Source organism: Hippopotamus amphibius, chromosome 1, assembly GCF_030028045.1.
Source record: "Hippopotamus amphibius kiboko isolate mHipAmp2 chromosome 1, mHipAmp2.hap2, whole genome shotgun sequence".
Classification (NCBI taxonomy): Eukaryota; Metazoa; Chordata; class Mammalia; order Artiodactyla; family Hippopotamidae; genus Hippopotamus; species Hippopotamus amphibius.
The window spans coordinates 220,209,179-220,232,964 of NC_080186.1; the positions used below are offsets into that span (position 1 = coordinate 220,209,179).

The 23,786-nt window shown below is 43.4% G+C and overlaps 1 protein-coding gene across 3 annotated transcripts in view; it reads right to left on the bottom strand.

Annotated features, from left to right (window-relative positions):
* Window positions 1–6,393: 6,393 nt before the first annotated feature.
* Window positions 6,394–23,786, bottom strand: part of MAP1B (microtubule associated protein 1B) — a 92,681-nt gene continuing 75,288 nt past the window's right edge. For 2 of the 3 annotated variants that reach the window (XM_057741429.1, XM_057741442.1), the window contains 3 exons: window positions 15,290–21,797; window positions 12,164–12,402; window positions 6,394–10,862 (listed from right to left, as the gene is read on the bottom strand). In XM_057741429.1, the coding sequence (XP_057597412.1) occupies window positions 10,707–10,862; window positions 12,164–12,402; window positions 15,290–21,797 (6,903 nt within the window). In that variant the 3' untranslated portion in view covers window positions 6,394–10,706. The remainder of the gene's footprint in view (window positions 10,863–12,163; window positions 12,403–15,289; window positions 21,798–23,786) is intronic. The other variant, XR_009054653.1, reaches the window with a different exon arrangement.

Here is a 23,786-nt window from a genome sequence, read left to right on the forward strand (position 1 = left end):
TAAACCAAAAAGTATCATTAGAGACACAAGGTGATATGGAAGAGCACTTCAAGCCCAGAGATGGGAAACTCTAATGAAATCATCATCACCTGCTTTGTGCTTTAATTAGTCGCATAGGTCTGCCTCACGCTGTCCTGGGGCAGAGACGGTTCTCTTCTTCCCCGTGGAGTCATGTAAAGTGGATGTTCAAGAGAAGTTATTTTAAATTGAAGTGAAATGAACAGCCCACACCCACCCTTTGCCCCCAACCCCCCCAAAAAAAGAAAGAAGAAAAAGGCAGTGTGGTAGAAGAAGAAAAAACAGTGATGAGGTGAAAACACCTTACTCTCTTCTTGAAGCTCTGTTGCCTTGGCAACAAACTTTGCATTTTGTTTTCATACTTTCTTGCTGAGTGTGGATATCAGATATGTGTATGGAAAATTTGTCAATTTTACAAGTAGTCAAAGGCCTTGAAAACCAGTTTATCAAAGTCATTTTTTCCACTGTGAAGGAAATAGCATATTAGAGAGCTCAGGAATGCTGCGAAACCTCTTACAGTGCACAGGGCAGTCCGCATAACAAAGCACTATCTGGTCCAAAATGTCAGTAGTGCCGAGTTTACAAATCCTGGCCTAGGGTATACAAGCCAGGCATCCACAGGAATTTTTGCAGTGATATAGATGAGACCCAAGAATAATGTTTGTGCAAATGGCTCATTCAAAAATGATGTTTCTTAGGCTCGAAAAATCATTAACATTAGTTGTTTCTTGTCTAACTGTATATGAATATAAAGCATGCAGTAATAGAGGGTGGGCCGTTATCCTTCCTAAAAAAAAGTCCGTATGGAAAAGGATAAATGGTGATGTATATGATTTTTTTTCTTTTTTTTATTGAAGTATAGTTTACAATGTTGTGTTCATTTCTGGTCTACAGCAAAGTGATTCAGTTATATATATATGTGTGTGTGTATATATATATATTTTTTTCCATTATAGTTTATTGTGAAATATTGAATATAGTTCCCTGTACTATACAGTGGGACCTTGTTTATCTATTTTATATATAGTGGTTTGTATCTGCTAGTCCCAAACTCCTAATTCATGCCCCCACCCCTTTTCCCCTTTGGTAACCATCAGGTTGTTTCCTATGTCTGTGAGTCTGTTTCTGTTTTGTAAATAAGTTCATTTGTGTCATATTTTAGATTCCACATATAAGTGATATGATATCATATGATATTTGACTTCACTTAATATAATCTCTAGGTCTATCCACATTGCTGCAAATGGCATTATTTCATTTTTATGGCTGAGTAATATACCATTGTATGGAATATGTATATATACCACATCTTCTTTATCCATTCATCTGTCAGTGGACACTTAGGTTGCTTCCATGTCTTGGGTATTGTAAATAGTGCTCGTGTGAACATTGGAATGCATGTATCTTTTCAGAGTTTTTGCAGATATATGCCCAGAAGTGGGATTGCTGGATCATATGGTAGTTCTATTTTTATTTTTTTAAGGAGCTTCCATACTATTCTCCATCGTGGCTGCACCAATTTACATTCCCACCAACAGTGTAGGAGGGTTCCCTTTTCTCCACACCCTCTCCAGCATTTCTGGTTTGTAGACTTTTTGATGATGGCCATTCTGACTGGTGTGAAGTGATACCTCACTGTAGTTTTGATTTATATTTCTCTAATAATTAGTGATATTGAGCATCTTTTCATGTGCTTATTGGCCATCTGTATGTTTTCTTTGGGGAAATGTCTCTTTGGGTCTTCTGTCCATTTTTTGATTGAGTTGTTTGTTTTTTTGTTATGGAGTTGTTTGAGCTGTTTGTATACTTTGGAAATTAATCCCTTGTCAGTCGCACCTTTTGCAAATATTTTCTCCCAGTCCATGGATTGCCTCTGATTTATGATTTTGCTGTCTAGGGGTATGTAGCTGGAACCAGGAGTCTTGAGTTCTAGAATGAAGCTGCTTCCTCCCCTGAGTCAGTGGAACCTAACACCATTGCACCCAGTTGTGTGGCTGAGGAAGGGATGAAGTTTGAAAAGGGCTCAGAGGGCTTTGGCTTTAGTGAATCATAAAAGCAGAAAATGTGGTATTTTCATTAAAAGATTGTTAATAACCTTCAGAGCTGAACTTTTCAAACTAAAAATGATAAATTTTTAAATCTTACTTTAGAAACTGGGGAGAGGAATGCTTTTCAACAAACATAGTTATGTCAGGAAAATTGCCTTTTATTCTCAATACCAGCTTCTTCACTTGAAAATAACGTTTTCTTTCCCCTTTGATTTGGCCTTTTCTCTGACATTGCATGCTGCCACGAGGATGTTATTACCTGTATGGTAGCCAGGAAGTCCAAACAAAGAATGGTGGCAGTGCCCCTGAAATTATGGCAGTTACCACTGGGATCTTTGTTTAAAACAAAACAGTGGCACTTAGGTTGAATGTTTATTATGCATGAATGTGAAGATTCGAGATCTGAGCTAGACATTTCAGAAAATGGTTTATTCAGAAAAAGCATCTGTAAATAAATTCCATTATGGGTTTTAAATGCTAGATCAAGGACTTCAAGGAAGGTCGATAAAGGATTTATAAAAGAGACAATGAATCCTCTAATATACCCAGTGGTAGAATTTGCTTGCTTTTTTTTGGATTCCATGATGCTTTATCTCTGCGGAGTTCAACATTTTAATTCCTAAAATGCCGAGCTTAATATGCCTGAGATAGTATGTGGAATAGACTAGGCAGGAATGCCCGTTAAGTCTCCTCCAGTGACAGTCTGCTGGGCCACTGTTGGGTGTCATTGTTTTCCAGGCTCTGGTTCTGGAGCAATCATGTACCCATCTGATTACACAACTTATATTGAACAACTCCTCTTTGTGAATGCCCAGTCCTACCTAATTTCATCCTACCTAATTAAATAAATCCTCTCTAATCCGTACAACAACCCTGCAGGGCAGGGATTATTTCCCTCATTTTGCAGAGGAGAACACTGAGACTTATGTGACTTGCCTGGGGCCACACAGTTAATAAGTGGCAGGGACAGTGCTTGAACCCAAGTTTGTCTGATTCCAAACCCCCTTTCAAACAGCTTCCTCATGTATAACCTGAGACTAAGCACGTTCATTCATTCATTCAGTCATTCAACAAATATTTGTTGAACATCGAGTATGTGTCAGGAATGGTTAAAATAGTCACTGAGGATACAGAAGGGAATAAAATAGACTAGAATCCCTTCCCTGGTGGTGTTTCTAGTCTGTGGAAGGAGACAGATAGTAAGTATTTATATGTCACGTGGTGTTACGTGATACAGAGACAAAGCAAGGGAGAGGGAAAGAGAGTTCTGGTTAAGTGATGGAGGTTACAGCCTAACATAGGGTGGGAAGGAAAGGCTTTCCTGAGAAGATGACATTTGAAAAAAGACCCATGCAGATGAGGTTGAGGATCATGAAGTCACCTGGGGGAAAGCGTGGTAGACAAAGACACCAGGGCTAAGGCCCCGGAGGGAAGCATGCCTGGAGCATGTGAGGAACAGCAAGGCCTGTGTGGCTGGAGCAGACTATGGAAGGTAGAGAGCAGCAGGATTTGAAACTAGGGAGACAAGGGATAATGGAAAGGATGGGTGGTAAAGGCCCCCAGCTCATTAGTAAGGATGTTGGCTTTTACTCTGAGAGAGATGTGAACCCATTTGAAAGGTTTTTTTTTTAAGCTCTTTATTGGAATGTAATTGCTTTACACTGTTGTGCCAGTTCTTGCTGTACAACAAAATGAATCAGCTGTATTTATACACATATCCCCATATCCTCTCCCTCCCAGTGCTCCCTCCCACCTTCCCTATCCCAGCCCTCTAAGTCATCACCCATCATTTGAAGGTTTTGAGCACCAGATGGCATGATGTAACCTAACATTTTTAAAGGATTACTCTAGCCTAGCTGCTATGTGAAGAATAAACTTGGAGGGCAAAGATAGGAAACAGGAGGTCAGTTAGGGGGCTGCCGCAGTCGTCCAAGGGAGAAATGACTGGCATGGACAAGGATAGTAACGGTGAATGTGAGGAGAAGGGGTTAGACTGCATGCGTCTTGAGGTGGAGCCAGCAGATTTGCTGACGGGCCAGGATTTTTGTCCCGAGCAACAGGAATGATGTGTGTGCCATTGACTGAAGTGGGAAAGCCTAGGAGGAGAAGCAGTTTGAGGAGACCGGGGATTTATTTGAGAGCATGTTAAATTTGATTTGGGATATTTTAAATATCTCTACTGTACATCCAAATGGAGCTTTTAATGGACAGCCGAATATATGAGTTTGGAGATCAGAGAAGAGGTACAGACTGCAGTTAGAAATTGTGAAAGTCATCAGTTGACACATAGCGTTTAAATCCATGAGACTGCATCAAAGTAGCATGCGTTATTAGTTTGAGTGGGGGAAGCCATGAAATAGAACTGTGCCTGTTTAAGGGGCGATTGCCCCGTGAACGAGGCTTCATGATGATGCTCCATCATCTGTGAAAACACTGCCAATAACCCCCAGAGGACCAGCCAGAACTGCTCATATTAAAGGACTCGACTGTGACCAGAACTCAATCTGCCTGTATGGCTCCAGTGAATGTCTAAGACATACAATATAAGATCAAAGAGGAGATGGTGGGATCTGAGATTATGCAAGAATTCACGCGTCGAATGTGTGTTGAAAGGTCATTTTAGAGACACAGAGAAGCGTCTAGAATGAGCACTACATTTACAAAGAGAAAAAGTGTAGTCACAGTACGGTAATAGAACTCTGTTGATTTGCCTGCCAAACAGGAAAACAGAAACTGAAGAAAAACTACCTTCAAGGTAGCAAAGGACCAGCTGGAAAGGGATGAACTCCTCCCCATCTCTGATGTGCTAGGTCTGGAGGGAGTGGGATAGAAACATATGGAGGGGTTCGGGTACGGTAACCAACTATGGGGGCTTCCCTGGGGCTGAGGGGTCTCCTGGGACACAGGGCAGTCCTGGGCAAACAAACCAGGATGCTTGGTCACCCTATGTCCAGTCCAGAAAGACTTCCTGGAACTGAGTAGTTTGGCAGTGGAATAGAAAACAACTTATTTAAGTTTAATCTGACATGTAATTAAAATCTCTTGGTGATGATGTTCCACCCTGAGTTCTCACAAGCTTAACCCTTTAATTTCTGGAGGGATTTCAGAATGCCTTCTGGCACGCAGGCATTCAGCCAACCCCATCAACCAGCCCCATGGCTTGGACGCACAGTGTATTAAAAGGAGTGTTTGTGACAAAGGAACATCATTATGACTTCAGACAGGCTGCAGTGGCCTTTTGAGGGCCAAGGACCATTTCTGAAGACAGACAGGACCAGGTGCTGAAAGTTATTGATCACTCTGTGGGCGTGTCTTCTGTGGAGGGCATTGACATGTCGGGGCCTCCTACCCTACACTGTGCTATTCTGGGCAGGCTGGGTTTCCCAACATCCACTGAGCCTTCATGTGAGCTGTTGCCTCTGCCTGGGATTTGCTTTGTCTGAAACACACACACGCACACCAAGTCTCAGTTTACACATCAGTTTGGGTGCTTTTCCTATGGTCACCTACACAAATCCTTGGATTTTGGAAGTCCCAGTCACTGTGTTCAGTTAGGGCAGCACTTCTGTTTTGCTCACCTTTAAACCCCCACAGTCTTAACGCACTACTGGGTATAGCGGAGAGGTACAGTAATCATTGAATGATTGAGGGGAATTCCTCCTCCTCTTTTTTTTTTTTTACCATCACTTTTCCTAAACTACTTTTAGTTCCTTGGTGTGAATCCAATCCATGGCATCTTATGTTATACAGAGCTTATTCTGTAACTGAACAAGAAACCAAGAAGGAGATAACATTGGAAATAATGACTGAGCATGATGGCTTTGTAGAGCCCCAGAAAGTCAGCCCTAGGAGGGATTATCCAGTTTGGCCATCTCTTGAAATCCTCTCATTTTACAGGTAAGGAAAGGAATTCCGGACGGATCAAGTGACTGAGGTCACACAGCCAGGTGTGGCAGAGCTAAGATTACAACCTGGTTTTTGGTTTATATTGTGATTTAGTAGGAAACCCTCCAAATATCCTTCAGCTATACTGCTCTATTTACTTTTTCTTTTTAAGCAATAATTTTAACTCTTTCTCTGATCTTTCAGTTTCTGTCCTTAGATCCCGAGGTCCTCTAGGGTTTGGCTATAAAATATAACGAGACAACAGTTGTAGAAATAATAGCAGGGCCCTCTCAGCGGTTTACCAAAAGCCAGGGAGGCCACTCTCAAAAGAACACGATCACCCCTCCACACCTCTGTAGGTAGCAAACCCCACCCCCCCAACACACCCAACTCAGTAACACACAACAAAAGACAGCACAGCACACACACCAATTTTTGCCACTTTTGTATTTTATTGTGGAACTGAGTTTTTTTTTTTCTTTTACATCAAATATCCTCAATGGAAGAGGGGATATTGCACACAAATATCATAAAAGCACTACATATTACTTTCACTGGAAACTAATTTTCTACATTAGATATGACTGGATAGGATAGAAGTGATGCAGGATTATAAGACATAATACCATACACAGCTGCAGACTGACACAAACACCATTCAGAACAAGAGAGAGGAGTGGGAGGTGCTTCTCAGCCGGGCTCAAGACCACTTCCTTCCAGGGTGGAAGGAGACGGGCTGCTTGCAGCACGGTAACGTGACTCAGTGCCGCAGGGAGTTCTCGAAAGGGCAGCCTGGTCTTCATGCCCCATGTCGATGGCTCCTTTTTTGAGGAGCTCCAGATGAGTGCAGAGAAGCTATTAATTTTTTCCCTTCCTTTTCAGTTGTTGATGCTGCCTTTTAAATTAATAAAGTCACATTTTTTTTCATAGTAAAGTTTTAATACCAGGTGAATAACCTAATTGCTTTCAAAGAAGTGCTCATTCCTAGGCTGCTTTTGGTGTGTTGTTCAGTTGGTTAAAAGATAAAAGCTTACAGTTCCTTTCAAATGGAAACAGGATTCTTCTTCTAAATCTGAAGCGCAAAAAAAAGTTATTAATCTAACTCACAATATCATTACTGAGCAAGAAGCTCCTGTGACAGATGACTAAAGAGGCAAGAAAAGCAAGTTCAGAACTGTAGAGCAGCTCGCGAGAGCTGAAATTTGGTAACAGGGAAAATGGGAAGTGGTAAAATTTCCATTAGCAAATGATTAAATCTTATTAAATGAGTATTGGAAAGCTCCTAAACTGTGTAAGCTATTGGAGACACTTAAAACATTCATATACACTGGGGAAACCATTCACTATGATATGTAAGGTTAAGAGAAAAAAAAATTTTTTTTTTTTGAACTCCATGGCAAATGGCATTTAAGGGTTGGGGGGCGGGGGGTCAGTTATCATATCCAGTCCCACCACAAGACTGAGAAAGCATGCACGGGGATTGGGTTTTGAGAAAGGGGATAGAACTAGGAAAATTGAAAATGGAGGATCATCTCTAATGTTTAGTCTCTGCAGAATTTTAAGAATACTACCAAAAAGGTCATGATCATGAGTGCTCCCTCGATGGAATCCCATCGTTTAAACCGCGTGTAAACTCCTTTCACTCAAATACTCAATCTATACAATTGGATGAAGTAATCAGTATGAATAGAGCTCCTAGACGTCTGGGTCAATCTTTAGCTCTCACCAAGAATGTACATGGTACATTGTGATGGCTGTTACTAAACTAATTGTGTATTTATGGAACTAGCAAAATTAGGTTAGTCACACAGGTAGGAAAGGTGTCTGGAAGGACAGGAGCAACCTGCAATGTAAATATTGGTTTTCCTGTTATCCTCAGGCTCTGTGGTCATCACTGAGAACAATGGATGGAGATAGATACTGACTGATCTATTTCACAGGAAAAAGAGCCAGCTGACCAGTGACAGCTTTTGTATATTTTTTTCCATTAAATTCCATAGCAAAAAAAGAAAAGAAAAGAAAAAAAAAAAAGAGTGGGATAGAATGGTTATAATTGAAGACTGACTATAATTCTCCTAAAGTGTTTGGGGTTTTTCTCAAAGCAAAATAATGTACATGTTAGATACATTTAATTTGGGAAACTGGAAAATAATTCCATCTTCTATCAAAGAAAAATCAACCAGAGGTCTGGATTTGGCAAGAAGGCTGGAAATCTGTTTCTCTTCCAATGCATTATGTGAACCAACTTAACAACTAATTATTAAATAATTATCTCGAGTATCTTAGGTTGTCTGTTAAAATACCTTTGAAGTAGATGAGTTGATACTCACTGAAATCCATTTTTGTCATAATGAGTTTTCCATCGTGTGCTCATTTTTTTGTACCCTTAATGCGTTGTTCTTAAGGACTTCAAAGAAACAGGGTAATAAATAAAAGCTGCATTTCTAGAGAAGCCTAAAAAAAATAGAATATTAATTTTTTAAAAAAATTAAACATTTGAAAAATGTAATTCACAGCATTAAGTAGACTGCATTAGGTCCTCAGTGAAGGGACCTGGAAGAAGCATTGTTTAAACCCTTATAGTAGTTAGCAGTGCAAAACACACACTTATCAGACAAAAATAAACTAAAATGTTAATTCTGAAATAAATAACTAACATAGAAAATAAAACGAGGTGATTGTTGACTACTCTGTAGATCTTAGAGTCTGCAGGAGACGCAACGCGACAGAGCCCAGCACAGCTGTCACTGAGAAGTTTGCCACATTTGAACACTGGGTTCGTTGATCTGCAACTTGAAACTTGGCATCAGTTTTCATCACGATCTGGCTTCCCAGGTTCATAGTTCAATGATGACGATGATGGAAGTGATCTCTTAACTCTACGTGATAAACCGTAGGAGTTGGGAATTCATTTGTTTTCAATGTATTTTTCTTTTGTTTTTTGGTTTTGTTTTTTCCAGAAAAGAAAATCCCAAAGCAAATTTTTGCTAGGGTTTTTTGAACTTGTCTTGGCTCTTTTACCTCATGGTTGAAGATCTTGAAAGAAGTACGTAGGATACCACTGGGTGATGTACTCGTAAAAGCCTGGAAAAGTAGCCATTCTCCCCCACTCTCAAATAGCACATACTCTTATTTTTGTTATGGGACTCAAGGGGTGGGAGGTACCACTATTCCTGGTAGTGATGGGCTTTTAATAAATATTATTACTGCAATATCAGACTTCAATCTCACCAGAACTTCAAAAACATTATTCATTTCTTTGTCTTATGAAACACTTAAAAAAAAAAAACTGTCACTTGAAAATTTTCTTTGCATTTTGCTGTAAATGAAAACATTTGTTAAAAAGTTCATCTATGAAAAGTTCTCACATATCTAAAAGAAAAAATTCTTCTGTACACTTGTTCCCATAATTATGCTGAAATTAATGGAAATTAAAAAAAAAAAGCCAATGTAAGACAAGGGAAGCTAAATACTGTACACTTGCTGAGAACCTCTTCCACCCTTAAGATTCACTGTTTTCCCAGTTCTGATCATAGAAGCCGTTTCAATCTTGAACTCGCAGTAGTAAAGAAGCTATGAAAGGCTCAACTTGTTTGGCTGAGGGGCCTGAGGTGGTATTCAACACGCGATGCTCAGCGTCAGGCTGCTGCACCAATCAGGTAAGCTCCTAGTACCCCTCCCACGCGCACACACATGCTCCTTTAACTGGAGTATCTATAATCCCACACGGATGTTTTATAAACTTGCTGTCTCACATTAAAAAATAAGTGCATCAAGTATCTTTGTACATTCAAGTCACTTCCTAAGGCAAATTGTCTACCGTATGTACTCCCAACTGCTTTGGTATTTGCTTGTTAATCAGGGTGGACGTGGGTGTCTCCGCATGCAGGTTGATTGACTCAGTGGACTAACTGGGTGCACGGATGCTGGGAGCATGCCTTAGATCAATCTTCTCATGTGTTTGAAGCGTCTGAGAGTTCTGAATGGGATTCAAACCACTTGCATGTCCAGTCTACACTCACTACGTTATGTCAGCGTGCAGCCTTCAAACTGAAGGAGCTTAATTAAGGCGTGAAAAAAATCTCACATGCCCTCATAACAAGTTTTGTTCTTTCTTTAATGTGTTTTTCCAGCCAACTTGTTTTAGGAAATTAAGATCCTTTTTGATGACTCAGACTGACACAAGTTGCAAACTTTGCCTGTGCAGACTACAGAATAGACAGAAAATGCAGACCTAACTGATGGTTATTTTCTCCTGTCTGCCCCACCCTGCTCTCTCTCTCTGGTATCTCACCAGAACTCTCTACCATTACATCTCCTTCTCTTGCATTCTTTTTTCTTTCTCATTCTCTCTCTCTCTCTCTCTCTCTGTCCTGTGTTCCTTCTCTCTTGTGCGTGCGCGCGCTCTCTCTCTCGCTCTCTCTCGCTCTCTCTCTAAGACAAATGCCTCTACCTAGCAGAAATCAGTTGGGTTTGCTAGTGCATGGTTTCCAAATGTTCAGCAGAGATGAACTGGGGTAGGTAATTTTGCAGTAACTTGAACCCGAGTGTGGGAAGACTGCTACTTCCCTTAGCAATCAGCAAAAACTGAGAAATATTAGTGACTTGTATCACCATGACACAGTATAGTGTTTGGCAGGTAACAGTTCAGCGACTTATTTAGGTGAGTTGACTCTTTTTTTAGAAAAGGTGGTTTCAAATTGAAGAATTTCTGGAAACAAAGTTCAAATCCTGTGGTGTGGCTGGCCTTGGTTGTTACAGTTCGATCTTGCATGCAGGAAAGGATTCATCTTGCATAACCACTGTGCTGCTGCTTGCTAAAACCATGATGTTGAGGTCCTGCTGTTTCTCATGGGTCTCCTGGTACCATTCCCTCATCACTTCTGAGTCATGCGTCGGGATCAGGGTCACCTGCGGAGAGAGAAAAAACAGCTGCTGAAAAGCAGAACCAGAAATCGGATGAAAAAAATAGAACAACAATAAGGTATTAATTAGACCATTAGAAAAAGAAGGGCAGAGAGAAAAATCTTCTATTGTCCTTAGGAAATTCAAAAGACCTTTCAACTATAAAGATGCCAAAAAATTAGTTTTTCTGGGGGGAGCTGAAGACTGGAACCAAAAGCAAGTCACGACTAGCTAATTAGTTTAGCTATATCGATTAGTCATAGGTTTTTCAATTCTTTGGCGTTAAGAGAAGTGCTTCAGTTAAGGTGGAATTTCTTGTATTTCCTTTAACATAACTGATAAGTTTTGCATTAAAGATATTGCATATTTAATCCAAGAAGCTTTAGTTATTAGTGCAGCTCAAAGCCCCCTCATTGCATGTAACTAACATTTCATCCTGAGAAAGATTTGTATCTTTAATTTGTGTGTGTGGTTGGGGACAGAGGAGTTGGGTGGGTAGGTGGGTACTGGCTTAAATAGTAAAAATTCCACCTAGTATTCAGTAAGAGGACACTGGGTGCTTCTCACTAGATTTTTCTTTTTAATTGGAGTATAATTGCTTTACAATGTTGTGTTAGTTTCTGCTGTACAGTGAAGGGAATCAGCTCTGTGTACACATATACCCCCTCCCTCTTGGATCTCCCACCCATATCTCATTAGATTTCATACGATGAAATAACCAGCATTTCTCTTTAATGTACTAGATGACTGTACAAAACCAGAAGTAAAACTTAGATAAGCAAAAACCACAGCTGAAATAATATTAAGAGTGGTCCGTGGCTAGTTGTGATGTTTGGGAGCTTGGAGTGTTCTGCTGGGGACCATTCTCAGCAGTGTTCCTCCTGCAGAATCTCATGTGGAAGGTTGCTTTTCTAAATGGCCATATTCCTAGCTTTGGTCTACTTGTGAAGTCAAGACAAGTCCTCATCTGCCTCACATGGAAATATGACCACTTGGTTACATTGGTTAATATTTTTGGTATATTAGAGTGAAGGGCAAATAATCTTGGGCCCATTTTGCAGGTAAATGAATTATGCTTTAGGGTGGTAAAGTGACTTTCCTCCAAGTCCATGGTGGTTGGTGGTAACAAGGATATTTTCAACGTGTTACATCCGCTTTGTCCTCAGGGTAGTTTACGTGTGGCAGACCCCCTGGGGCACCTCACGTGGCTCCACAGTCATAATGGTGCCTCATTAGACACGATCCCTTCCCTCTGCGCCTGGACACAGCTCCACGTGCAGTGTGGAGCTCTGTCCTGGAGCTCTTACCTGCATGTTGCTGCCCCACTGGGCCTTCCCTTCCAACAAGGCATCCAGGACAGCCCGGCTGGGCTCCTCAGCAGCGGGGTCATTGCCACTCACCACGTAGTAGGACGACCTCACTCTCTTGAAAAATTCAACATCAACGTTCTTACTATTGCTGTGGTTGGGAATATAGCACAGGTCCAAGTACACAGGGGGGCCTGGAGGCACAGCTGAGGGCTTGGACATCTTGGTGGTTCCTGGGCCTTCAGTAAATAAACAAAAACAAAGAGAAAGCCGGGGTCATAGGAATGCACAGAGACCCATCTGTCCAGTATGCCTTCCCTACTCATTCCCAAGAAGGTCCTCTAAGACGTGGGGAGGGGGTACTGGGCATTGCCCTCTCTCGTAGAGGGCATTTAACACGGGCACTTTGAGAAAATATCACCTGGTTGTTTACCATCTCAGCAGGAGAAATGACGAATGGGATGTTTCCCTTTGTGGACAGCCCATTAGGAAGGAAAAAGAGTTTCAAGGCCTTCCTCAAAAATGGAACTAGATAGTAACACTCTTCCTAAAAGAGTTACTAGTGTGCATTTTAATTTGAAAAGAGATCTAAGAAACAGGTTTTAAAGGACAAAAGAAAGCATCTGCTTTTGGTAAACCATGTTAAGATCTCATTTGAAAGCAGTTTTGCCCACAGCTGAATATTGTACCCTCACATTCGACCTAGCCAGTGGTCAGATCTTAATTAACATCATATGATTTCCAAGACCCTCAGCACCTCAACCTCATTCATAAAGTGCTGAAATGTTATATTCTCTCCTTAGGACGGTACTCGAGAATGTGAGACATCTCTCCTCAGACAAGACTGGACACCACCAGACTTTGGCAAGAGGAAGATTCAGAAAGACTAGGCTTTCTCTAGCCAATCAGGTCATACCAGACTGAGGTAGAGGCATGTGGCAGCCAGAATTCCCAGTCTAAATGAGAAAGCCCAGGCAAAGTAAAGATTCAATCAACCCCAAGATTTCTGGACACCATGTCTGGTAAGCTTGGCTTTCTGATTTGTCCTAATTAGAAGGTTTAAACTTTTTGAAACATTAATAGAACTAGCATTCTAAGGCCGTGGTTCTTTCCCTGACCACATGATTAGAATCACTTAGCATGCTTAATACCAGGCCCCATGCCCCAGAATCTGGCTTAAGTGGGCTGGGATAGGGCCTGGGCACCACCATTTTTTAAAAGCGCTCCAGCTGTTGCTAATCTCTATCTGGTTTGAGACCACTGCTGTAAAGCCATTTAAAATACTAGCTGAATCCTATATATTTAATGCCTTTGCCTTTCTCCGTGGGATGTATAGAGACGGTCATCCGGGAATGGAAACCAGCAGTGAATTCCATCAACAGTCTAGCTTTATTTTCAGGGGGGTAGGGGGTGGTGAGAATGAGCCAAACTGGTCTTTGGGTAAACTGACTCATTTTATGAATGGATTAGCCAGCTATTATAATGAACCTAAGCTAAGAGCCCTCAATATATCCATGTGTAAGTGTCCCAGAGAATTTTGACCTGTAACAGAAGTTTGTGAGTTACATTGCTTCTACTATTTAAAAATGTCTGCAGTTTCCCCTTGCACTCTATATCACTCCCATCAACACCAAAGGAACATTGCTCATAGAAGCCCAAACCAAGGGAATTGCCAGAAGCCAACCCAGGTTTGTTTTAAAATTAATAGTGCAATTTTGTCTTTAAAACTCTATTGGGAAAGCATCTTCAAAGTAAATTCAAATTAACTCACTTTGCTTCAAAATTACCGCTTTAAGGAACAACAACAGAAAAATGTTTAAAAAAAAAAATCAAATGTGTGGGCGAGAGTATATGTTTAGCAAGTTTGGTAGCAAGTTTCAGTTGGGTTTTATGTTTGAATGTTTGAATGGATTTCGTGTTTTCTCCCTAAGTGCAGGTCAGTTGTCAAGTCCTTTAGATCAAGGAGTTAATAATTATTTTGTGGTTTTCTGTTAATTCTAAGCATGAACAAATTCAGTTTGTTTTCTACATGCAAACAAAACGAGGAAATCTGATAAGACATGAGTCTTGAAATGGATGCTCCATGTTGCTTAAAGTAAAAAATTGTACCTGTAACTAAAACTCCCTGAAATGTACTGAATTTGAGAGTCCCAAAGGTTGATTTATTTTCCATAATAAATCAAGAAAATGTTGCTTAAATTAGTTTTTGCTTTACATATTTGGGTCACTTTATGTTACTTTGTGAACTGTGATCTAAAATCCCCAAATAACTATGTAAAGCATATAAAATATATGAATTCAAATCCCTGTGATTGGTCTGAAGCAACAAAATGAAGCTGGGCCATCAGAGACCTGTTCCATCAAAAACTCAGGTCACTGCTGAGCACTTGGTAAGTCAAAGAATCTGAAGTCAGGGATATGTGCTCCTGCCAAGTGGAATTTCAACCTGAAATGAAATGCTGAGTCTCTAGTAGTAAGGCTGTGTGGTCAGGATGGGATAAGTAGAGTCTTGGAGGCTTTTCTCTCTATTTGTACTGGGTACTCAGTGGTCAACTGAATTCGCTGGTTGATCAAACAGAGCACTGCCTTTAATGGGGATGTACCTCCAGCCTGGTGATTTTTTTCTATTTAAAAATGGTATACTTTTAATTTTTAAAATGTTATAACTTTATTTTAAATGTTTTTATTTTTTTAAAAAATGGAACCTAAATCTTGGACCTAGGCTGGTTATTCCAGGCTTGGCTTGGAACTCTGGTTCTCCCTAGGCCTTTGGGAGCTCCTGGTCCATGTCACCTCAGCTTGATCCTGGGGCCTACAAGGCTGAAGCCAATGCCAACAGACTCTTCCCGAGGAGCATGAAACACACATTCTTGGTTCTGAAGATTCAGAACAAGGCTGCAGTTGCTGTGTTACAAAAGGGAGCAAACCCAGGGGTCGCATCTGGGGAATCAGAGCTGCCCTGGGCCATAAGCTGCGCTATCCCTAGGCCTACAGGCCACACTGGGCTGAGATCTATACCTTTCAGCATAAGACAGTGAAGGGAAGGGAGAGCTCCACGTTGAGCTCTCTCATCTCCCCAGTACAAAGTCAAATGGACATGCAGAGGCTGCAGCACCTTCCACGTACCTGTAGTCGCCGTCTTCACCGATTTGGATGTGGAGGTGTTGGCGGCATTCTTGGTCTCCTTGTCTTTCTCTTCTCCACGTGCAGATTTGACCTCAGGAGTGGTGGTGGTTTTTGTTGCTTTTTCCACAGATTCCTTCTTCTTAGGAGAAGCCACTCGCGACACCTTATCTGAGGATTCCTTCAAGGCCCCTGGCTTGGGTGAAGCCGCCGAGGGCTTGGATTTCCCATCACTCTTCTTGACTGGTGAGGATGACTTGGTCTTTGTACCTGGCTTTTTGGTTTTGGCCTTCTCTTTCAGGTCTTTCTTCAGAGCTTTGCCCAGGTTCTGCTCGATGGCCAAAGCCTCTGGGTCCATCATGGACACGTCAGGGTGGCGTGGAGAAGGGCTGCGGTCCTGCATGGGGGCTGGAGGTGGATCCATGTGTTTGTACGTGACGGTTTTGTCAGTGGGGATGGTTTCTGATTCATCTTCAGAGTCGATATTCGCATCAGCTGTGATGGAGGGGCACTCTTCAGTCTCGGGGGGGACATCAGAGTCGGTCTGGGATGGGGCTGACTCGCTGACTGAGGTGGGAGGGGTTTCCTCACATTGTCGGCCCTGGGGCTTTCCTCCAGGAGGCGGTGGGGCTCCCCCTGATTGGGTGAGGGGCTTCTCCGATTCTTCAATTGGCTCTTCGCTGGCAAACCACTCGAGAGGATTGGGATTAATGAAGGAGGGTGAGAGCTCCGTCTTGGGATGCTTGTATTCACAGGAGGACACAAGGCATAAATCAACATCCTGGCGCACTTCGGAGGGGGACTTCTTTTCTGCAGCGTAGCTCTGGTCTGAGGTCTCGTAGGCATATGTAGACGCCTGGGGGGTTCTAGTGATTTTCTCGGGGGTCTCATAACAGTATGCGGAGGTATCAGGGGTACGTGTAGCTGTTGTCGACGTCTCATAGGAATAACTTTCAGACTCGGGGAAACTGGCTGTTTTCTCAGTGGTATCATAAGAGTAGCTGGAATCTGCAGCTGTGTGGCCGCCCTCTTCAGGGTCCTCATAGCCATTGCTGATGTCATCCAGGAGCCTTCGAGACCGCTCAGTCTTTTCATAGCTGTATGCACTCACTTCAGGGGTCCTTACTGTCTTCTCACCTATCTCATAGGCGTACCCAGCCTCTTCGGGGCTCCGTGTGGTCTCTTCAGTGACTTCATAGGCATAGCCACCATCTTCGGGAGTCTTGGTAGTTTTCTCAATGGTCTCATAGGAATAGCTGCTGTCACTTGGGGATTTGGTGGTGCTCTCTGTCTTCTCATAGTAATAGCCACTCACATCTGGGGTCCGGGTAGTTTTCTCATAAGCCTCGTAGTCGTAACCTTCTTCATCTGGGGACCTGGTTGTCTTCTCAGGCTTCTGATAGGCATAGCTGAAGTCTCCAGGTGTCTTCCCTCCACTGTCCTCCATGCCGGATGTGGTCAAATCTCTAGTCAAGGCTAGATGGTGTGGCATCGTATCAAATAACATCGAGGCACGGAAGCCAAAGGGCTCTGCAGATGCTGCATCCATTGGTGGGGGAGAGGCAGTGTGGCAAGCTTCTGGGCTCTCTTTGACTGCAGAGGTAGAATCTGAAAAACTAGGGGAATATAAAGGAGAGGACTCTCTCGGGGTGAGTGGAGAGATATCAGATTTTGGTGAGAGCTTCTCGCCTTCCAGACTTTGCACTTTTTCAGTGGTGAGTGAGGCATATAAGGATATATCCCTGGGAGGAACAACATCGGATAGAGTATCTTCTTGAAGAGGAGAAGCTATCTGAGAAGGGGTATGTGCGGAAGAGGTGGATGGGGAGGCCTCCACCTGAGATACTGAGATGAGCTCGGAAAGATCATTATCTTGGGTGTAGGACGGTTCCTCCGTTGGTGGGATCTTGTGTGATACACTAGAGTCCTGCATGTCAGAAGGACTGTAGTCCACCTCAGTTGGCCCATTTTCAGTGATGTGAAGCATAGCTGCACCCACTGTAGGGTGATCCGGAGACTGACGACTGAAGTCCATAGCAAGGGAGTGCTCAGGGGACTCCTGGCCAAATTCAATAGACATCGAGGATTGTTCAGATCTGTGATCTTGAACTGGTGTCCTAGACTTGGCTGTTTTAGGGGAGAAGTCTGGTGGAGAAATTGACATTGGTCTTGGGCATTCTTCTTTAGATGGAGACATTTCTGTTTCCTGGAAAGTGGTGGGCGTTTGCACGACAGACACTGAAAGGGAGTCGTCTACTTCAGTGGAATGTGGGGAACCAACCTCAGCGTGCAGCGAGGGAGACACATCATCTGTTGTGGGCTCTGGAAACGAGCTCGTAGCCACAGAAGCTGTGGAGACTGAGGCCACACCCTCCATATGAGAGTACGTGTCTTCTGCTACACCTTCATCAACAGGGGTGGCTGACTTGTCTGAGACAGTGCCTTCAGAAATGGACATCTTAGTGTCTTCTTTAAAAGATCCAAGCTGACTGACATCTATTTGTGTAGGAGAAACATCTCCTCCTAACTTCCTTTCATCTAAAGTCAGTCCTGCTTGAGAACTCATGGCTTCAACATCATCAATTTTCTCTTCCCGACCAAAGTCTTCCTTTATCGGTATAAAGTCTGTGCTTTTCTCTTCCTGTTTGTCTTGGAAAAGACCCGTGGAAGTCATGTCAGAAACTGGACTTATTTGGTCTGGAGAGCCTTCTTTTCCATTCTCTCCTTCAAAGGGGCTTTCGGTACATCTACCAGGACCCTTGTCATCTGCACTTAGAAAACTTTCATATGCAGACTCGGATCCAATTAGGGGAGGGCTCCGTAAAGGAGACAAAACTTTTTCAATAGGAGACTCCGAGTCAGGCACAGGTTCATCCATGGGGCTTATGGAAGCCCTTTCACTCTCATCTTTGGCATCACTGAATTCAAAGCTCACCGGGACTGCTGCTGGTTTTTCAATGACCTCTGTGGGAAGGTGACTAGATTTCTCGTCAGTGGGAGATTGGTAGTACGGTGTGTGGCCAGCACTGCCCGTCACAGACTGAGATGGAGACACCACTTCCAGGGTCTTATCCTCAGGACTGGCACAGTGTTCTTCCACTACTTCTCGGGTCACCTCAGGAGACACTGGGACTGCTTCTGCCTCTGCTGAGACTTTCATCTCATTGGGCGTCAGGGAAAAGTTCACACTACGTTCACCCAGGGGCGCCTTTTCTATGGGTGACGGCGGAGACGGACTCAGGGACGAGCTCTTGGGTGGACTAAGTTCTTCATCTGAAACTGCTGTGACGGTGTCTTGGGTCTCCAGCGTGGCACTGGCTCTCGCGTCTTTCTCTCCAGAGTAGTAGGCATCACGGAGAGCAGATCTGCTGAACTTGTCTTCCTCCATGGATGACGGTGGTGAGATGGTGGAGGCTGAAGCATTGTAATCCTTCCCGTCGGTGGCATCTGTTTTTGACCCTTCAGAAAGTCCGTTGAGTGATGTCACAGCAGGTTTGGAGTATTCCTGAGAATACAGTGAAGACTCGTATTTGGTGATATTTACAAATTCTTGAGATGGGGACTCGGTCTCTTCATTGTTGGTCTCGTCACTCATCACGTCTCGAGGAGTAGACATCTCATCCATGGGGGTGGGCTCGCTGGATATCTCAATGGTAGACTGGGTGTAGCCAGAGGTGGCAGTGAATTCTTCAGGCTGGTCTTCCCGATTCTCCTCGTCGGAGGCAGTGGCCTCACTCTCCGAGCCTCCAGGTAAAGTCTCATCGTGAATTGAAGATGCAGGTTCTCGGACAGGAGACTGGGCTCCTGCTGGCTTGGCAGACGTGGTAAGGAATCCATACTGGTCCTCGGCACCGCCGGCCTCCGCAGCCTTGTCAACCACGGCCATCACATAATCTTCAGCCTCGGCCTTTTCGGGCTCATAGTCTTCCTCTCTGGCATCCTCGGCTCTGTCCTCCTCGTCGCCCTCCTCCTCGGACTGTTCGGCTTCTCCTTTCTCCAGTGCCTCATCCATATCTTCTTCTGCTCGGTCATCACCGCTGGCCACAGACTCCCTCTTCTCCTTGATGTGCACGTCAGCCTCAGCCTTTGTGCTCTCCTCCTCCTCCGCCGGGCTGTGCTTGGAGGTGCTCACACACACGATATCCTCTCCGTCCTCTTCTGGTTCCTCAGCCTCCTCAGTTTCGGCCTTCTCTTCATAGTCTCCAGCCTCAGAGGACTCCTCAAAACCCGCTCCTTCGTCCTCGAATTTCTCAGTGTCCTCCACCCCCTGCTTCTCAACAGGCTCCAGCTCCTCGGGGGTTTGCTCGCACTCACCCTCCCCTTCAGTGGTGGTGATTCCCTCATCGGGGGACTCGGCAGGACCTTTGATGACTTCTGTCTCTTTCTGGATGACATCGGCTTCGACAGGCTCGGTTTCCTTCAGTTTCTCTTCATCTTCGATCAGCTCCAGCTGAGGCTTGATGTCTTTTGTTACGTCAACCTCTTCAGCCTTCAGCTCTTCAAAGTCCTTGGTCAGATCCTCAGGGGATGACATAAGAGACCTCTCGGCTTCGAGTTCTTTGGCAGGACCAGTGGTTGCTATTCCAGCCACTGCCGCCGCTGCGGTGGCCACAGTGCCGACGACCGCAGCCGCAGCCTCTGCAGTCTTGCCTTCCTTCTTAACGACTTTAATTTTCCCCTTTTCCTTTGGCTTCCCAGCAGCAACAGAATCTTTCTTGACAGGCTCTTCCTTCTTAGGTACTTTTGGTTTCAATGCAGCCGGTTTTTTTGCTTCAGATACGGGAGTAGGTGATTTCTTCGTGTCTTTAGGAAGTTTCTTGATTTCTTTTTTGGGTTCCTTTTCCTCCTTTTTAATCTCCTTCTTTTCCTCCTTCTTAACTTCCTTCTTGACTTCCTTCAGTGGGGTTTCTTTCTTAACCTCTTTTTTGACTTCTTTTTTCTCTTCTTTTTTGATTTCTTTTTTGACTTCCTTTTTCACCTCTTCCTTTTTTGGTTTTTCCTCCTTCTTGACGGGTGTTTTGTCCTCCTTTTTAGTCACTTCTTTCTTTGGCTTTTCCTTTTCCTTCTCCTCTTTCTTTTCTTCGGGTTTTGCCTTTGTTTCCTTTTTCACCGGCTTCTCCTTGACAACTTTGGGTTTGACATCTGTGCCTTGCTTTTCGGCCCCCTCGGCTTTGGCCGGAGGTAGCTCTTCTTTGCTGGGCACCTCCTTTTCCGTCACTGGAGGTTTGGTTTCTGTTTTTACTGGTTTGTCTTTTTTCACTGTTACCTTTTCTTTGCTTTCAACTTTGGGTGCCTTTTCCACATGATTAGTTTTTGTGACTTCAGGGGTTTCTTCTTTTGACTCCTTTCGCACAGATTTGCTAGGGACTGGTTTTGCAGCTGGCTTCAGGCTCTCCCGGCTGTCAGCTCTCTGCTTCAGTTTTACTTGTTTCACAGCAGGGGTGGCCACCTGGCCAGTTAGGTCCTTCTGGGTGGCCAGGGGCTGTTTCAGGAAGTCCAAATGTTTGAGCTTTTCCAGTCCTTCGAGGATATTGTATTGGGTGCTGTTGCCAGGAAACAGAACTCGGATGATTTTCTCTGCAGGGTTTGCTGGATGCCACACGATCAAAGATGAGACTGAAGTTAAGTAGGAAATTGGGATATCTATTTCTTGACCACTAGGCAGGATTAGTTCAGCCTTGTCTTTGTTGGTGCCAGTCCACTGCTGCATGAAATACTGCATTTCCTTGCTGCTCTTGACTGGGTTAAGCACGTACATCTCTAGTTTACCAACTCCCATTTTTTGGAAAAGAATGACAGGATCAATGGTATTGCTTACACTTCTGAACAAAGGTTCTGGCTTCATGGACAATTTGTTTAGGTACTGGAGAGTGAAGCAAGCTTCTTCTATGCTTCTCTTCATCTTGATGTTTGGCTCTGGGTTTTTCAGATTTTCAGGTACATTGAGAAATACAACTCCTAAGTCGGGGGAGATGAGGTTTTTCATCCAGTCACTATTTGTGGTGGAGCCCTGGGACTGTTCTTCCTCGAGCTCTGCGATTTTCCGCTGGAGCATGCTGTTTATTCCAGGCAAATTGTCATCCCCAATGTGGGTGAGCAGGATGGAGTCCACTCGGTCCAAGTGTCGGATGAGCTTCCAGAAGCAGGATTTTCTTTCTGATCCTCCATTAATGAGCATATTGAATCCGTTCACTGCAAACAATGCAGAATCGCCCCTCCCTCCTGGGAAAATGTAACAGCAGGGCTTGGAGAGCTTTAGAAATCCACCTGATGTGGGGGGTTCTAGGATATCAAAGGGAGATGGGACTTCCACGGATTCTGAGAGATACTCGGTAAACTCGGAAAGTCCTTCCATTTCTGGCAATATAGAAGCGGAGTTGAGTTTAATATTGATGAAGTCTTGGAGATTATGTCTGTCAAGATTGGAGTTTTTCCAGTCCCCTTCTTCGGGACAGAAAAGGGTTAAGCTGGCTTTATTGGCAGGATGGGTGGTACTCAGTAATTCCCCAATCTGGGATTTAAAAAATCATAAGAAACAGAGAAAGAAAAGGTTTAAGTGACTGTCATCACTGATCCATCCTCTCCATCTATTACTGTTTTTTGTATTTATTACAGGATCGCTGGATGCACACAGGGCAAATGTCAGAGATGTTGGTTGGTGACTATTTCCATACTGGTAAGTGAATAGCCTCTGTTCTGACAGCTCCTACCATCCCTTCTGCCTCAACTTCCTACCCCCCTTCTCCTGCCCCAAGCACCTCCCCCTCAGACCTCGCCACCATCTGTTCTTGCCCAGCAGGGGACCTGCAGAACTCTGCTCCACTTCTAAGACCAGTGACCATCTGGATGATCAGTGCCTGTGCCGTTATGAAATACTTCAGATACCACCCCTGGGTACTTGCCATGCAAAAATGCCCTTTAAACAGTAATAAACTATCACAGGGGAAGGTTAGGTGAGTCATCTCACCACTGATATAAAATGTTTTCTTTTATTCCACTGGGTTTGGCAAAAAGGACTGATGAAAGGAATTTAGATATAGTGTACAGGGTGTCAATTTTTAGAATTTGGTAGGTAGAGAAAAAAAAGTTAGGTGTTTTTTGTTTTTGTTTCTGCACCTTGGAGACAGGAAGTTATAGACTGCACATTACTACAGAAAATCACTGGTTCTGGCATCCGTTCACACTATGTAAAGCATGAGCAGCTCGTCCAGCAGGTTCTCTGCAAATACAAACACTCTGAAGCCATGATGGTTAGAGCAGTTGGGTAATTACGTGAGCAAGTAGTCAGATCTGTCCCCCACTTGCTGGTGTTGGAATCCAAGGTAAGATATTCTGCTCTACTACAACTCCTGTTCTTTTCCGGGCAAGCTGGGCATGAGTGGCTAATATCAAATTTGCCTGAAAAGTTTTTCAACACTGTTTACTGCCACAGGATGGGAATGCATAAAAGCTAATTGGGACCAAAACAGAGACTGTGGCTTAATGAAAATGCTGTTTTCTTTCTCACTCCATATTATGGCCCTATATCTAGTAGGTAGAGAAGGAGAATCATGCCATAAACTCCAGTCTTCTTCCTTCAGTTACAGCAAAGCTCATAAGTCAGCCCAGAGTTGCCAGTGAAAAGAGCTCTGTGTTCCTGATGGTAAATGATGAGGGCAAAGCAAAGATTTCATTGGGTCCAGGCATCCCTGAGCCACGTAGATCTAACCTCCTCCCTTCTAGTATTAGACTGGTTCTCTCCGTCTCATACAACCTCCTGGTACCAACATTCTGAGGCTACTCATGTGAATGTTTAGAAGGGTTATAAAATCTGAATTTTCCAACGTTAGGTTGCAGTAAAATAGCCATTTATGTCTTGTTAGCCATTTGTCCTACATTTTATGTGAAGGGTCATAAAATAGCAAAATAACAAGTCTTTCTTTGACTTTGCTATTTTCCTGACTTGAGGATTTCCTGTAAGAAGGGGTAAGAATCAGCTATTTTGGAAGCTAAGTAAACTGATAAAGCAAATGGTAGCCATCCATGAGGGAGTCTTTGCTCAAATTATTTGCAGACCAAAGCAAACATGAGCACCAATGATGGCTTCTTGTCCAGTAATCAGCACAGACCCACACCACCATCACTACAGCACAGTTATGATTCTCTCAGTTCTCATGTTCACATAGAGCACATGCAAACTATTCATCTTTTATAACACATTTTAGAGGAGAAATCCAGGATAACTCAAACTGCTGAATCTTCAGTAGTGAAATTTAAAAATTAAGTTTAGTTCATTTTAATTTTTGAAACGCCACTCTGTGACAGCTAAGAGTATGACCCAGCTGTGTACAGGGGGTGTTAAGTCACTAGGCTCTTTTTATGTGAAGTAGGTAATCACCAAGATCAAGGAGAAGGTAAAAGGACTTGAGGAACACCTCCCTACCTTACATCTTTTCACCTCTACCCGGAGAGTTTCTATGAAACGAAGGAGATGACCCCCAAAGAAAACAAGGCTGTGCAG